This window comes from Lynx canadensis, chromosome B3 (genome assembly GCF_007474595.2).
Source record: "Lynx canadensis isolate LIC74 chromosome B3, mLynCan4.pri.v2, whole genome shotgun sequence".
In the NCBI taxonomy this organism is placed as follows: Eukaryota; Metazoa; Chordata; class Mammalia; order Carnivora; family Felidae; genus Lynx; species Lynx canadensis.
Genome location: NC_044308.2, coordinates 20,403,288 through 20,420,184, shown reverse-complemented (window position 1 = coordinate 20,420,184; position 16,897 = coordinate 20,403,288). Strand labels below are relative to the sequence as shown.

The 16,897-nt window shown below is 35.9% G+C and overlaps 1 protein-coding gene across 1 annotated transcript in view; it reads right to left on the bottom strand.

Annotated features, from left to right (window-relative positions):
- The window catches only part of FAM189A1 (family with sequence similarity 189 member A1), a 287,059-nt gene that overhangs the window by 131,551 nt on the left and 138,611 nt on the right, over nucleotides 1–16,897 (bottom strand). The window contains exon 5 of the mRNA XM_032593500.1: nucleotides 1,747–1,857. Within this exon, the coding sequence (XP_032449391.1) occupies nucleotides 1,747–1,857 (111 nt within the window). The remainder of the gene's footprint in view (nucleotides 1–1,746; nucleotides 1,858–16,897) is intronic.

Genomic DNA, 16,897 nt, shown 5'->3' with positions numbered 1-16,897 from the left:
CATAACAGGAAAGAGAAGTAAAGCTGATACAGGGAAAGTGATTTGTCCTAAGTCATATAAGTAGTCAGTTATGAAGCCATGACTTTGATCCTGGTTTGCTGATTCCAAATCCACTACTCTCTCCACTATACACACTGCATTTCAGTAAGCAGGTACACTGATCTCATTCGGGAATTACCTGCCATGTATGAGCCAGGGCAGAGCGATGCTTAGGATTAAGCTCTAAAGTCAGATAAATATTGATGATTCCACAGTGCTCTATAACCAAGATGTATGTGAAAGTGCATGAGTGTACATGATGTCCATTAAATTTATTCAGGGGGGTACTGAAGACAGAAAGGAATAAAGGAAACCAAATCTACCTGTTCTATCCTTTCATGCTGCTTGTGATGTAGGAAAATGGGGTCTGGGATTAAGACCCACAGGAGTCAGCCTTTTGAGATGGGACACTAGGTGTGGGCCTTCTGCTTGATATAGACTTCCATGCACGTCTCATCACCCCAAACACTGTCTCCCAAACACAAGGCCTTGCATTGAAAAATGGGGATCAGAGGAAAAATGGACAGTCTCTTGTCAGTTGCCAGATGTTATCATATTCACAGCACCCTGTATTTAGGAATAAAGAGGCTAACCCAGTTATGGATGCAAGCTGGCAACTGACCCTTTCTGATGGTGGAGGCACTCCAGGTTTTATCATTTCTTAGTCACAAGCAATACTGCATCATACCAAGGGATACTCTGTACATCATATTGGGGTGAAATCTGATCAAGGTGGTCTAGGCCATACCGAACAGAAAATAGCAAGATGAAGCTCTCACAGTTTTGGGAACTCAGTAGGTGCCTCTGTATCGAAACTGTGCCAACTTACACTAATCCTTCTAGCTTTGCTGCTAAGAACTTTAGAGAGCAGCACTTCGCAACAGCTGTTCCTTCGAACACAAACAGCATGGCCACAGGAAAAGTAAGCACGGCCTTGCTACAGAAAAGCTTTAGGTAATTCAGTATAGCCCCTGACCTCCCAGAAATAATCACCATGGGCCCAGCATGTACACAGGCAGCTGTGGAGGAGAATGGCTCTAAAAGGTAGCCCTGTGTTGTCTCCAAGGTAAATAAACAAATACCAATGGTTCGCATCCAGCAGCCATGGTCACATCGGGAGTCAAACTATACCCTTACTGAATGTGACTGGATACACTTCGATTTCTGCCCCACCCAGAAGCACATATTACCGTACCAGGAGCTAACTCATGATACGGAATGAAGGTTCTAGCTAACAAACCATCTATTGATCCCCTACAATGTACACAGCACACTGTCTACAAGTTTCCTAGATCTATTCCTAAAAGATAATCCACTTTTTTAATTGAAAAAACTGTGAACTAGCACCCATTATCAAGCTTACATGTATCTTAGCACTTAAGATTGACTTGTAAAATTGATTTTTTAAAAATTCAGTGGAGATAAAAATCAATGCAATAAATGCCAAAATATAATCATTACTAAAGACACTTGTTCTAAAACAGCATTACACTGTGATCCTTAAAAATATCCTATTCATAACTGATTTACAAGGAGGACAGCTTTTAATTTAAGGTAGTTTTTAGAAATGAGTCAACTTAAATTCCTTACACAATTATAAAATATCACAATAAATCCAAGGATATAACAAAATTTATCTTTAAAATTACTTTCAGGTAAAATCAAAGCCTATGACCTTTATCAAAAGGTTTGCATTTCATTACTCACCAACTGACAGCCTTCTAGGGAGTTGACTAGCTGAGCATTCTGACAGGAGAGAATTGAACCAGCCAAATTCAGCATTACGCACACTGCAGAGAGCAGCATGAAAAAGGTTATCTGGAAACAAACCAAACAAAAAATTGATTATTCACTTGGAGAAGTTTGAAGGAAAAGTGATTTGGCTTTAAAAAAGCTTTCAGTTGATCAAAAAATTGTATGAATAACAGTTATATTTTTTAAAGGGCAGTATTATTTTTTAATTTGAATTACATTGTAAAATATCTTAGAGGCTAAACTTGAAAATACTATAAAACTACAAAATAGTTTTATACAGTCTTGAAAATAACAAGTTAGAAATTACTAAAGAAAACCAATGGAAGTAGTTTGTTTATTAGAAGGCCTTTAAATTTATTTCTTTTAACTTCTTTGTGGAAAACTTCCCACTGATGCAAAACCAGACAAGACAGTTTAATCAAGTCCCACATACCGATCACCCAGACTCAACAACTAACCAAATGGTCTGTTGCATTTCATTTATACCCTCTCCACTCTAGATTACTTTGCAGTAAATATCAGACACTGTATGATTTCATCCTTAAATATGGCAGCGAATATTTCTAAAATAAGATTGGTTTTGAAAACATAACCAAAATAATGTCATCACCTCTAGAAAAATTAATCATTCATTAATATCAAATGTTCACAGTTCAAGTTTCCTTAAATATCTTATTTTGAATCAGTTTACACAGGATACAAAGGAGTTCCATATAGTGAAACTAATTGTTCTAAATCTTAAGATATTTTTTTTAATTTATGGGTTTTCCCCTCCATTGTATCTTTTTCTTCCAAGAAAGTTATTGAAGAAACCAGTTTATTTGTCCCATAGAGTTTTCTACAGCCTAACTTTGCTGATTGTCTCCTCCTATTAGTTAAAATTTCCATATCCTCTGGATATCTTGTAATTTGGTGGTTACACACAGAGATTTGATAACATTCAGACTAATAGAAGGCAAATAATGTGTCTCTCTATGATGTTGGCAGCCATTCTTAATGATTGCTTAGATCATTAAATTGTTAGTGTTTCTAAAACGCTATCTATAATGCCATCATTTCTTCTTTCTTTATTCCCAGGGATCAGTATATAGAATACTTTTCCTCATCAATTGTTTTGTCACTCTAGAGTACAGTTCACATAGGAAAACCAGGATGCATGTTCAATTCTTTATTTTCCAGATTTCAAAATAATTAGTTGATATGGTGCTATATTTACTAAATAAACTTGGACCTATAATGGTTAGTTAATATTCTTGCTGCACCTATGTAAATAATCAGGCTAACTCTAATGAAACAAAACTTTAAACAAAATTTTTCTTGTAATCAAGAATAATCTTTGGGGCGCCTGGGTGGCGCAGTCGGTTAAGCGTCCGACTTCAGCCAGGTCACGATCTCGCAGTCTGTGAGTTCGAGCCCCGCGTCAGGCTCTGGGCGGATGGCTCGGAGCCTGGAGCCTGTTTCCGATTCTGTGTCTCCCTCTCTCTCTGCCCCTCCCCCGTTCATGCTCTGTCTCTCTCTGTCCCAAAAATAAATAAATGTTGAAAAAAAATTAAAAAAAATAATCTTTAATATTAATATGATCAAGAGGGGAGAGAGTGTCACGAAAACTTGTTAAACACTTTGAAATGGGAAAAAATACTGGATATCCCGTCTAGTACACTCTTCTGAGTTATTTGTGCCTTTCATTGTCTTTAAGCTATTTTACAACTCTAAATTACAGAATAAGACTAGTAATGTAAATTATTTTTGATAATATAAATATAAATGAATTTCGTCTGGTAGAATGCAATGATCGCCATCCCATGGGTGCTGACCACTTTCACATCTATTTGTAAATTTATTTCAGCATTGCTGATGGCCTATGTATGCACATAGCTTGAATTCTCCTTGGAACTGGTTGTTAGTTTTACTGGTTCCCTCATTAAATAACGAGTCAAATATAATCTTTGATATATGTTTATTAAAAAAAAATTAGTTCGGTCCTAGGCATCCTCCAAAGGTACTGTTTGTTTAGGGGTTGTGTGTGTTTGATTTGTTATGAGCCCAAAACAAACAAATTTGATACATTTCATTCACTGGAGTCATTAACAAGATAGAGTCAATTCAAGTTGACACAATTCTAGTAGACTTTGAAAGTTTTCCTGCTTTCAAGAAAGCTATGACAAGATGTTCCAGAATCATCATACATATCCCCTGCCCCAGACCTGGAATCAGCAATTTCTACAGTAGGTCTTGGTTCCTTTCATTGAGAATGGTATTTAGATACCACACTCTTCATGCCGGAAATGTCCTTGCCACTTGGTCATAGTTTTAAATATTTTCAGTTGTTAGATACAATATATTATAAGATCATACTAATGCCTCTGATTCAAATTCAAAACTACGGGGTTTTTTCTTAATTCTATCAACCTGATATCTCTATTTCCTTTCAGCCATGACAAAAACCTTATTTCTCATTACAATTATCCATCTGATTTAATCTCGTGATATCCACACAACAGTCTAAAAATAACAATGCTAATACTAGCACCAAAAACATGATTATTGAAAACAGTTTAAGATTTTTCTTTCTACTTAGAGTAGATTGTACCAAGAAAAAATAGTCAAATTATGGTGTGATAGAGTCACCATGGTTCCTTTATGTGTGGTTATGCTACTGACTGGGAACCCAGATTCATTGGTTTCATTTTTTATTGTTAGGGATTTTTTTTAAGTTTAGCTTTGTTTGGAATTGTATAAAAGGATTCCGAAGTCATATCCATAAAAGAAGTCTCAAAAAAGTCTAGTTTTTATTCTATCATCTCCATTATGTTCCCCCTCCTTTCTTCTATAGGTAACCATTTATTTTTAAATTTAATCCTTCCATTATTTGGTTTTTAGTAAAGGTAAATAAATAATAGCATACTATAAATATTTTCTGTATCTACTTTTTTTTTGACCCAGTACAGTGAAGAACACTTAATAGGCATACATAGAAATACTTATTCCTTCTTATAGTTATTCAGTACTTCATTGCTCAGATATACCACAGTTTATTCAACCAGGTTCCTATGGATGGACATTTGAGTTGTTTTGGTCTTTTATTTTTTACTATAGTGTTGCAATAAACAGCCATATTCATACGTCTTTTAAATGACTGCAGTATGACTTTGGGATATATTCTTAGAAGTAGGATTGTTGCATCAAAAGATAAATATTTAATTTTGCTAGATGCTGCCAAATTCTTCAACACAGAAGTGGTACCATTTTTCATCCCTACCAGCAATATATAAAAGTGAAAAAGTCTTAATATTTTATTAGTACCTAAAAAGTTTTGGCTAAATTAAATATAGAAAAAAATCATTATTGCCATTCATTACCCATAAATGTAGTGTATTTCCACCAAATGTAGCAAAATTTATTTTTATTTAAAAAAGTTTTTTTTAATGTTTATTTATTTTTGATAGAACACAAGGTGGGAGGAGGAGAGGAGAGAGGAAGACACAGAATCTGAAGCAGGCTCCAGGCTCTGACCTGTCAGCACAGAGCCCGACACGGGGCTTGAACTCACAAGTCATGAGATCATGACTTGAGCCGAAGTCGGTCGCCGAATCGACTGAGCCATCCAGGCACCCCTATTTTTCCTTTAAAATACACATACAGGATAGAAAAAAAAGAGGATGTTTTGTTAATTTAGGAAATATTTCAAGTTCATGTTAATAATATTTCTGCAATGATTCTAGTAGCTATGGATTCTTACAGCATCCCCTGGGAAGGTTTAACTTCACAGAATAGGTCAGCATTAATTTTCTATATTAGATGTCACAACAGTACCATAATATCATTCAAATCATTTATAAACTGGCCTGAAAAGTTTCAAAATTGAGCTCAAAAATTATTATTGAAAACATTGGGACAGCAATCTACATACACAGAAGCCAAGAAAAGAGGCTATTTTGAGACACAGGAAGTGCTCAACTATATAGATGATGCTAGGAAGTAAAAAAAAAAACAAAACAGATTTTTTTTCATGTTTACTCTTTTAAAAAATGGCAGTAAAACACATACCAAAAAAATTTACCATGCTTTAATTATTTATTTTATTGTGATTAAGTGTACGTAACATGAAATGTACCATTTTAATGATTTTTTGGCATACAGTTCAGTGGCATTAAGTTCATATCATTGTGCAGCCATCACCACCGTCCATCTCCAGATCTTTTTCATCTTCCCAGACTGAAACTCCATACTCGTGAAACAATAACTCCTCATTCACTCTTCCTCTCAGAACCTGGCAACCATTGTTTTGCATTCTATCTTTATGAATGTGACCACTCTAGGGATCTCATATAATGGAATCATACAGAATTATTTCTTTTGTGTTTGCTTATTTCACTTAGCATACCGTCTTCAAGTTTCATCCACATGGTAGCACATGTCAGAATTTCCTTTTTTGTTTTTAATGTTTATTTATTTTTGAAAGAGAGAGAGCAGAGCACCCGCCCATGAATAGGGGAGGGGCAGAGAGAGAGGGAGACAAGATCTGAAGCAGGTTTCACGCTGACGGCAGAGAGCCTGATGCAGGGCTCGAGCTCACAAATGGTGAGATCATGATGAGCTGCAATCGGTCACTCAACCAACTGAGCCACCCAGGCACCCCTCCTTCTATTTTTAAGGCTGAGCAACATTGTATTCTATGCATATACCACATTTCCTTTACCTTTTCATCTGCCATAGGACAATTGGGTTACTTCCACTTTTGGCTATTGTAAATGATGCTACTATAAATACAGGTGTACAAATATCTGTTCAAGTGACTGCTTTCAGTTCTTTTGGATATATACCCAGATGTGGAAGTGCTAGATCATATATGTTTAATTTTTTGAGAGAACACCATACTGTTTTCCAGAATGGCTACAACCATTTTACATTCCAATGCACAATGTGCAAAGGTTCTGCTTTTCTCCCACATTCTCATCAACACTTGTATTTTCTGTTTTTTTAATAAAAGTCATTCAAATAGATGTGAAATGGTATCTTATGTGGTTTGGTTTTCATCTTCCTAATTGATTAGTGATATTGAGCATCTTTTCAGGTGCTTGTCATTTGCATATCTTCTTTGGAAGTCTTTGGAGGTATACATTCAGGTCCTTTGTCCATTGTTGCAACTGGGTTACTTGGGGTGATTTATGTGGGAGAGTTCTTTATATATTCTGAATACTAATTTTATACATTTTAGATATTAATCCTCTATCATATATATGATTTTCAAAAATTTTCTCTCATTCTGCGGGCTTTTTCACTCTGTTGATTTTCTTTTGATGCACAAAAGTTTTAAATTTTGATAAAGTCCCATTTATTTATTTTTGCTTTGTTGCTTGCCATATCCAAAAAATCATTGCCAAATCCAATGTCATAAAGATTTCTATGTTTTATTCTAAGAGTTATATATTATTAGTGCTTATGTTTGGGTCTCTAATCCACTGTAAGCTATTTTTTATATACAGTGTAAGGTAAGGATCCAACTTCATTCTTTTCCATGTGGATATACAGTTTTCTGGCATCATTTGTTGCAAAGGCTGTCTTTTTCCCACTGAATGGTTGGCACCCTTGTCCAAAATCATTTGACCATATATGTGAGGATTTATTTCTTGGCTTTGTATTCTATTCCATCGGTCTACATGTCTGTCATTAATGCCAGTACCATGCAGTTTTGATTAACATTGCTTCAAAAGCTTTGAAATCAAGAAGGGTGAATCCTCCACCTTTGCTCTTTTTAAGGATGTTTTGGTTATTGGGGGGATTGCTTAAGATTCCATATGAATATTAGGATGAGTTTTTCTATTTCTGAAAAACATGTTGGGATTTTGATATGGGTGACATAGGATCCACAGATTACTTCTGGCACCACTGACATCTCAAAATATTTAGTCTTCTAATCCATGAACATGGGATGTCTTTCCATGTGTTTATGTATCCCTTAATTTCTTTCAACAATAAATTTATCATCTTTAGTCTGCAGTCTTCCATGCACTTGGTTAAAGTACTTTTTTGTGTGTTATTGTAAATGAAATTGTTATTCTAACTCCCCTTTTAGATTGTTAACTGTTGTATAAAATTGCAACCAATTGTTGCACTTTGATTTTGCATCCTGCAACTGTGCTGAATTCATTTATTCAAAGAGTTTTTTAGTGGAACCTTTACAATTCTACATATAAGATACATCTATGTCTGTAACAGAGATGATTTTACTTATTCCTTCTCAGTGTGAATATATTTTATTTCATTTTCTTGCCTACCTGGCTAGAATTTCCAATACTGTGCTCAATCATAGTGGTGAATGTGGTCATCCTTGTCTTATTACTGATCTTGGCAAGCTTTCAGTGTTTCACCATTAAGTGTGAGGTCACCTGTGGGTGGTTTTGTTTTTTTTTTTTTTATACTGGCTTTATTATGCTAAAAAGGTTTTCTTCTATTTCTAGTTTTTTAAGTGTTTTTACAGTGAAAGGTTGTTGAATTTTCAAATGTTTTTTCTCTATCAACTAAGATGATCAATCTTTGTTTTTTGTTTAACTTTTTTCACATTTTTTTAATGTTTATTTTTGAGACAGAGAGAGACAGAGTGTGAGTGAGGGAGGGCCAGAGAGAGAGAGGGAGACACAGAATCTGAAGCAGGCTCCAGGCTCTGAGCTGTCAGCACAGAGCCCGACGCAGGATTCAAATTCACAAAATGCGAGATCATGACCCAAAGTTGGACGCTTAACTGACTGAGCTACCCAGGCGTCCCCAAGCTTTGGTTTTCTTCAAATCATTCTGTTAATGTGGAATATTACACTGCTTTTCATGTGTTTAATCATCCTTGCATTTTAGGAATAAATCCCACTTGGCCATGGTGAAAAAAATAAGATTTTAATCATTTTTATGTAAATAAAGTAATGACATTTATTTTGAAACTGTATACCTTGACTCCACTCTGGGGTTCTATCTTTTCCAGTACCCTTCTGGGCCACATGGACTATAGGCGTTGGCTCACAAAAGGTGGGGATCTAAGGGTTATTTTAAGCCTCAAACAGTCATCAACTTTTGCAAATTCAGGCTAGGGTTTCTTTGACAGGTCATATCTCTAAATACAATTTGATTTTATTTGGTGCCATGTGCCAATAGCCATACCTGTATACTTCTTTTCTAAGCATTAGGCATACATTTTAGATTTGCATGCATATGTGTGTGTGTGTGTGTGTGTGTGTGTGTATAATGTATTGCTATATATATTTTTGATATGTATCAAAATATATGAAATATTATTTGATACACACACACACACACACACACACACACACATATATATGTATGTATGTGTGTGTGTGTGTATATATATACACTCCCATCATGTTCCTCTTTCTCTCTCTACTTGATTGTGTACTTCCGGTCTTCATGCTTTTGGTGGACAGACCACATTTAAATTATTTTCTCTCATCTTGTTCTTTTTAAAATATTGGACATCCAACTCATAGTTAAGCCTTTATCCTAAACCACTTTAATACATTCCCATATTTTGACAATGGGAAGGACAACTATACCATGTATTTGATCTTTGCCTCAAGAATGTGGTTTAATTCGCCGTTGTCTCTCAATTTTATTTTTTATTGGTTGGGGATTCAGAAGCATTTGCATATCTATACACTTCTGGATTCTCTCTGTTCTATTTATCACTGAATACATACCAACCAAGTGTTTTCCAATTTCATCTCTTTCCTGACAGTTTTTCTAGATGCAGTCACAGGCACCAACGTTCACACTTCCAGGGTTCTGTTCTCTAATTTTAGAGGTATATGTTCATTCCAGGGTTCTCTTCTTTAATTTTAGAGTTATATGTTCATTAGGTGCATGGCCTGCTTCTTCAAGTTGCCACAAAAGTCACTTTTATCAAATGCTTTTCCATTATATAACGTGTATGGTCATTTTCCAATCTCCTCTGTATCAGGGTGGGATTTCTGGATCAATCAGGATAGGATAGGTTAAAAATAACTCTAAAATCTCAGTGGCCTAACACAACAGAAGTGTGTTTTTTGCTCGCATTATATGGCCAAAACAGGTCAAGTGGGTTTTGCCCCAAATTCACCCAGGCACTCAAGTCAGTGAAGGCTTCAGTTCAGTGATGCTCCTACAATCATTTCAGCTATAGAACTTAAAGTTCTTGCCTGGAGGTGTCACATGCAAGATCTGTTCACATTTCAGTGGCCAAAAAAGCCACATGGCCACACTCAACATCCAATGGGATGGAGAAATACAGTCCTACCAAATGCGCTGAAAGGAAATAACTTATTTGTGAACATCCCCAATAACCACAACATCCATATATTGTTCTTATACTGTAAATCCCCTCTGTTACTTTATCTAAGAACATGATGTATGGTTCTTATTTTTGTCTCCCTTCCAGACCTATTGTACAATTATATACATAATTGTCTGTTCAACATTCTACCTGTGTACCTCAGAGGCTCCTCATACTCACTTAGCATAGAAAATCAAACCCAGGAAGACCTTCCTGAAATGCTGTTCAACTGCTAGCATCACCATCCTCCTTAATTTCCCACATTAGAGCCATGAGACATTTTCCACTCACCCTCCCTTACTCTGACCACATCTAATAAATCAGCAAGTCCTACTAAATCTACGTAAGAAATTTCTCTCCACCCCTACTGGTGCCACTCTATAATTTCAATGATCACCATCTTCTCCATGGATGGCTTTTCTTTGTTCTTCCTGCCTCCAGTCTTGACTTCCTTGAGTCTGGGACTGGCATTATCTTACTGAAATATAAATGGATTATCAAGAGCAGGGATGTCTTTTATTTACTGGTTAGCCCAAGAGCCCAGCTAGGCATTTAATATATATTTGTTGGATAAGTGAATGAATGAATGAATGAATGACATCACTCCTCTGCTTAAAACTCTTCAGTAGCATCTCCTTGCCTTAATAAAACTCCTTGGCTTGGATTTCCAAAACTTGACAAACTTTATAAATGGCTGACCTGGCCTTTGCCTATTTCCTCAGCCTGTATCCAGCTGTTCCTGCCACAGTCTCTACCATCTAGCCATAGTGAGGGTCTTTTAATTCCAGGAATTCTTTAAGTTTCTGTTCATGTTATTTTCTTTTCCCAAAACATGCGGCTTTACCCTTTTGGTTCCTTCACTTGATTCTTACTCATCCGTCAGCCATCATATGACATTGACCTCTTCTGAGAAGCCTTCATTGATCCCTGTAGATGAGACTGGATTTACAGAAGCAGAGATCGTGTGTATCCTGCCCACAACTGCATTCTCAGTGACTGATACACAGGAGGTGTTGAAAAATATTTACCGAATAAGTACAAGAAAGGTTATGGTGAGGAAATACATAAGCAGCTCCTGCACAATGATCAAAATGAAAACAAGAAGTAAGAAGTAAGTAATCTGCAAGTAAGTAAGAAGTAAGAAGTAAGTAATCTGCAAGAAGTAAGGAGGAGAAAACAATGTCACTGAGGATCAGCTTGACAGTTCATCAAACACTTATTGCGTAAGTGCCAAGCAGAGAACAAGATTACTAAATGTCAGCTGTTATTAATATGACTACGCAAGTAAGGACTAATGGACCATGCATTCATTAACTGATTCAGCATATTTTGAGCCTCCACCAGGGGCCAGAAGCTGTAAAAAGTGGTGTGGATGCCAAAATGGATAGATGCACATTCTCCTCTCTAGTCAAGATCAAATTAAATCACCCAGACTCTGCCCACAATCTGGAATTTTTTAGGGAATGTCTTTGACCTGGGAAAGGTTCTTTGTCTTTACCTTTACATGTTCAAAGATCAGTACTGCTGCAGTGGCTCTCCTAGACCCAATTCCAAGCATTAGTACAGAACCAAATTAGTTTTTAAACATGGATATCAAGATATAATTCTAGTCCATATAAAACTCTTCTACTTAGATTTTCAAAACTTTCAGTCCAATCTCAAGCAAGCAATGAACACACATTTTCGTGACCACAGAGCTATGGATACTTTGTGGCAGAATAATTTAAAATTCCACTTTGATTCCATGAACTTTGGCCCTAGAGAACAGGAAAACAATTTTGAATATCTGAGACCAAGACAGAAAAATTAAGTTGTTAACAGGGATCTGAGTATTCAGGCAGATTATTGATCTAACAATGAAAATTTTTTTGAAACTATAAGAGCTAATTAGTCCTTTAAAGCATAACTTATGAAACAAAATGCATCACGTATTAGTAAACGAGATAGGTAAGTGGGTCTGAGTATGCAATGGGCTAAATGCAAATGCAGGGCAGCACATGGGGAAAAATCCAACAAATGATGACTACAGTTGTCATAAACTCAGTAATTTCTCTTAAGAATTACAGCCCAGTAATTAGGAATCAGTGCTACCTCCACAAAACCCATAACATGGCTGATTACTTTAACTATAACATCTCCTATATAAGGGCAAGAAACAATGACACATTTGTTACTTTAAAAAAAATGGCTAAAATGAGAATCTAATTTGCCAAATAAGGAAAATGCATTTTTAAGTTTTATAGGGTACTTGTGTAAGCTTGCTATTTCCCAGTGAGAAAACAAGAAAAGCTCACAAATGTACAAAATGAAGTAACTACCATGAAAAATGATTTGCCAATGAAGTCACTGTGCTGTTCTGTTACCCTAAAACACCATCTTTTTCCTTTAAATTTCACTTCCAATTCATCTTTAGATATCAGCTGTGTCATTACAGTAACTCTATAGAAGTTTCTATGTCATTTCTTCATATGGTATAACACTTAAACTTTTTCAAATCTGCTTCCTCCCATATAAATCAGAACAAAGAAAACAAATGTGTATGGAAGCCCACTGTATTCCCCCTGACTACCCTTAGGACTTGTCAATTTATAACCAGAGAACATGATTTTGACATTCCAGAACTCTGGAGTATCCCGAGGCTGGATAAACTACAATGGAGCCACAAGATGGCCAATTCAATACATGTTCTGTTCACTAAATGGAAAGGAAATAATTAAAAATCCTAGTTTTCTCATCACGTATTCATAATAATAGGATCCTTAGAACACTTGACAATTCTCTATATAGTTATGGAATAAATGAAAATGTTTTATTTACATGCTAAAAGTAAAGCCATGTGCTGACATAAACCAAGAATTTATGTTCTTTCAAAAACACTAAAATTGGGGCACCTGAGTGGCTCAGTTGGTTAAGCATCTGACCCTTGGTTTCGGCTCAGGTCATGATCTCACGGTTTGTGAGTTCAAGCCCCCATGTCAGGCTCCGCACTCACAGTGTGGAGCCTGCTTGGGATTCTCTACCTCTCTCTCTGCCTCTCCCACACTCATGCTCATGCACCCATTCTCTCTCTCTCTCTCTCTCAAAAATAAATCAACATAAAAAACCCTTACTAGAATTCATATGAAATCTCAATGGACCCCAGATAACCAAAACTCCTGGCAAAACTGGCTTTGGCTCGGGGGGGGGGGGGTGGCGGGGAGAAAAGAAGAGTGAAAGCAAAAATAATTCTGAGAATGCAAAAGTGGATATTAAGTGAAGATGTAATAAAATTATTTTTAAATGAAAGGAAAATACTAAGAACAACTCTATATTAATACATCAGAAAACTGATGAAAACACTTTCTAGAAAATACAAGTGACCAGAAGTAATCTGAAGAGAAAACTTGAACATCCTATTAATGAAATAAAAGCAGTAGTTAAAAATCTACCCAGCAAAAACACCAGGCCCAGAGAATTTTACAGGTGGATTTCTTCAAAACCTTAAAAAAACATGTAATCCTTATATAATATGGCAAAAGAAAAGCAGCCCAACTCATTTATGAGAACAGAATAATATTTCCTATTTCCTGGGCAATTCAGTGCTAAAGCCATGAAGCGTAACAGAGCAAGATACATATATGGGAGAAGAAAGGCAAAAGCCCCAGGAGGGAGCCAGAGCTCAAACATTGTGAGGAGGGTGCATGCCCAGAAGGGTAGTTCCTGCAGGATGTCAGCTCAGCACTGGGGGGCAAAGGGCATCCCCATGTGGGAGGGTAGGGCAGCCACAACAGAAGACTTGTTATTTATAGGGGGATTGATCAAATAAGCATTATGAGAATAACAGGATCTAAGTTGCTCATTGTTGGAGAAGATAAATACAGAGAGGGGAAAAGCTAGAATAAACACTGTGGTGTTAGAGTGGAAATGATATTATTAATGTAATCCCACAGTTTTCAGTAGATAGTGGACAGATCCAGAAAGTTAGGAAGTCTCAGAATGATGGGGGTGGGCTGAAGACACATAAGCCAGCTGAAAAAGGTTATTACTGGACAAATCAGGGATAATTTGTGTATCAAATAATGATAGTACAAGATTATCACCCATGAGTCTACACAGATACAGATAAACATAGACAACGAATAAACTGAAACTTTGGTGAGGAATACAATTTTACAAAGTCTCAAAGTATCTCCACACAACTTATTGATTTATTATAGAGAGAAACAAAACAATTTCACAGTAGAGAGGAATGATGAAAAAACAACAAACAAAACAGAAACAAAAACCCCAAAAAACAAAATCTCTTCCACCAAAGTGATCAAGATTATAATAGGACAAATTAATATTTTGTGCCACTGATAGGATCCGAAAAGAAAAACACTGCCATCACTTCTGTGGTATTCCTGCCAAAGATGCATAACTTGAATCTGATCACAAAGCATAGCAGACAAACCCTAACTGCAGATGTTCCACAAAATAACGGCCTGTAGTCCTCAAATGTCAAGATCATGGAAGTCAAGGAAGGATTAAGGAACTGTTTGCAAATTGAAAGAGACTAAAGAAACATGATAACTAATGCATTCAAATAGTTGGGGGGGGTGGAATTCCTTGCACTGTACTTGCAACTTTTCTGTAAGTATGGGCATTAAAAAATTAAAATAAATAAGTGTAATCTCAAAGCCAATAATGACAATAAAATATAGGAAAATTACAGGCTAATTCCCCTTACGACCAAAGACATAAAATTTAGAAATTTTTAGCAAATAAAAAAACTATCTTTTATATGTATCACTCACAAGAAGATTTGCAGGATGGTCAGATATCAGAAAAACCTATCAGTGTTGTTACACTAAACTGTATCAAAAAGTATACTGAACTTAGAGAGTAAAAATAAAAATTTAATCACATTAGCAGATTAATAAAGAGCATGATACAAATTTAAAAAGCTATGCATAAGTTTTTTAAACATCTTTAGGCAAGCTAGAAAGGGGGAATATAAAAACACAATTAAAGATATTTGTTGGGGAAAAAATTAAAAGCAAACCTAGTTAATGTACAACTTTAAATATGATTCCCTTTAAAATCAGGAACAAGGAATCAGGAACATTCTTAAAGTCTACGTTGCCACTTCTTTTCAAAAACATACTGCAGTTCCATGGGGCATCTGGGTGGCTCAATTGGTTAAACATCCAACTTCCTTCCGCTCAGGTTGATCTCACTGACCTGAAGTTCAAGCCCTGCTTCGGGCTTTGTGCTTACAGCTCAGAGCCTGGAGCCTGCTTCGGATTCTGTGTCTCCCTCTCTCTGCCCCTCCCCCGACTTGCACTGTCTCTCTAAAATAAAATAAAAACATTAAAAATTTTTTTAAAAACATAAGCAGTTCCAGCCAGTGCAAAAAACACTAAAATAAAAGGTATAAGAAGTGGAAAAGGAGAAAAAAAAACCCTTGTTATGATGCTATAGAATTATAATAGCATGGCATTGGCAAAGAGATAGCAAATAAATCAATTTGGTCCTAGACATAAATTTATTTATATGAGTTATGGCTTTATAATAAGAGAACATGTTATAAATCAGTGTGGAAAGGATAAACTATGAGAAATTGATGCTAGGCAATCTGTATAGGAAAAAATATGAAAACTATATCCATACCTCAAATCATGATACAAAAAAAGATTAAAAACATAAATGTGAGGTGACTGGGTGACTCTGTTGAGCCTCTGACTCCTGATTTCAGCCCAGGTCAGGATCTCACAGTTCATGAAATCAAGCCCCACAAAGGGCTCTGCACTGACACCACAGAGCCTGCTTACGATTCTCTCTCCTCTCTGCCCCTTCCTGACTCAGTGCGTGCACTCAATCTCTTGCTCAAAATAAATAAACTTAAAAAAAAAAAATGTGTATGTAAGTCAAAAATTTTAACACTTATTAATTTTAACACTTATCAGGATTAGGGAGACTTTTTTTTAAAGCACTACATTGATCATTTCGACACATTAAAATGAAATCATCTGCATGACAAAAGAAAAAATGAAACGTGACATGCTATTTGCACGATATGACAATGGAGTAATATACACAGAACATATAAAGAAATCTTACAAATCATTAAAAAACAGGTCTAACAGATAAAAAAACCAAATAATATGGCAAAAAAAACCCCAAACAAAAGATACTTAACGTCACTAGTAAACAAGAGGTGCAAGTTAATAGTACAATAAACTATTACTACATACCCACTATACAGCTGGAAGGGACAAATTTTCATATGAAGTAGGAGGGTGGGTCAGTGAAAAAGAACTATAAAATGTTAGTGGATTGTAACTTAATACAAGTTCAAGAGCAATTTGGCAATGCCCCATGATTGCTCAATTTATTTCTGGCTAGAGAAACTCACATGTATAAGGAAGCACTATATACTGCAGGCAAATAGCAAAAAATTGGAAAGAACTGGTCTAACCATTAGGAAATGAGTAAACAGTTACTTTTTTTCCACATGAAAGAACAACTAAAATGAATAAATCAGATCTTTGTAGCTAAATGTCAAAAACAGGGTAAGTTGTAACACCAAGTTGCAAAAGGGTACAGTATGATACCCCATATATGTCATCAAACCTTACAAAATACTACTATATATTGTTCATGTATATACACATACATGGTAAAAGTGTTAAATCATACAATGGAATGATACCCACAAACTTTAGACACCTCCGGGAAGGATAGAACCTCTAAGGGCTTGATCTGGTCTGTAATGTTTTATATTTTACAATGGGGGTGTCTGGCTGACTCCGTTGGAAGCATTCAACT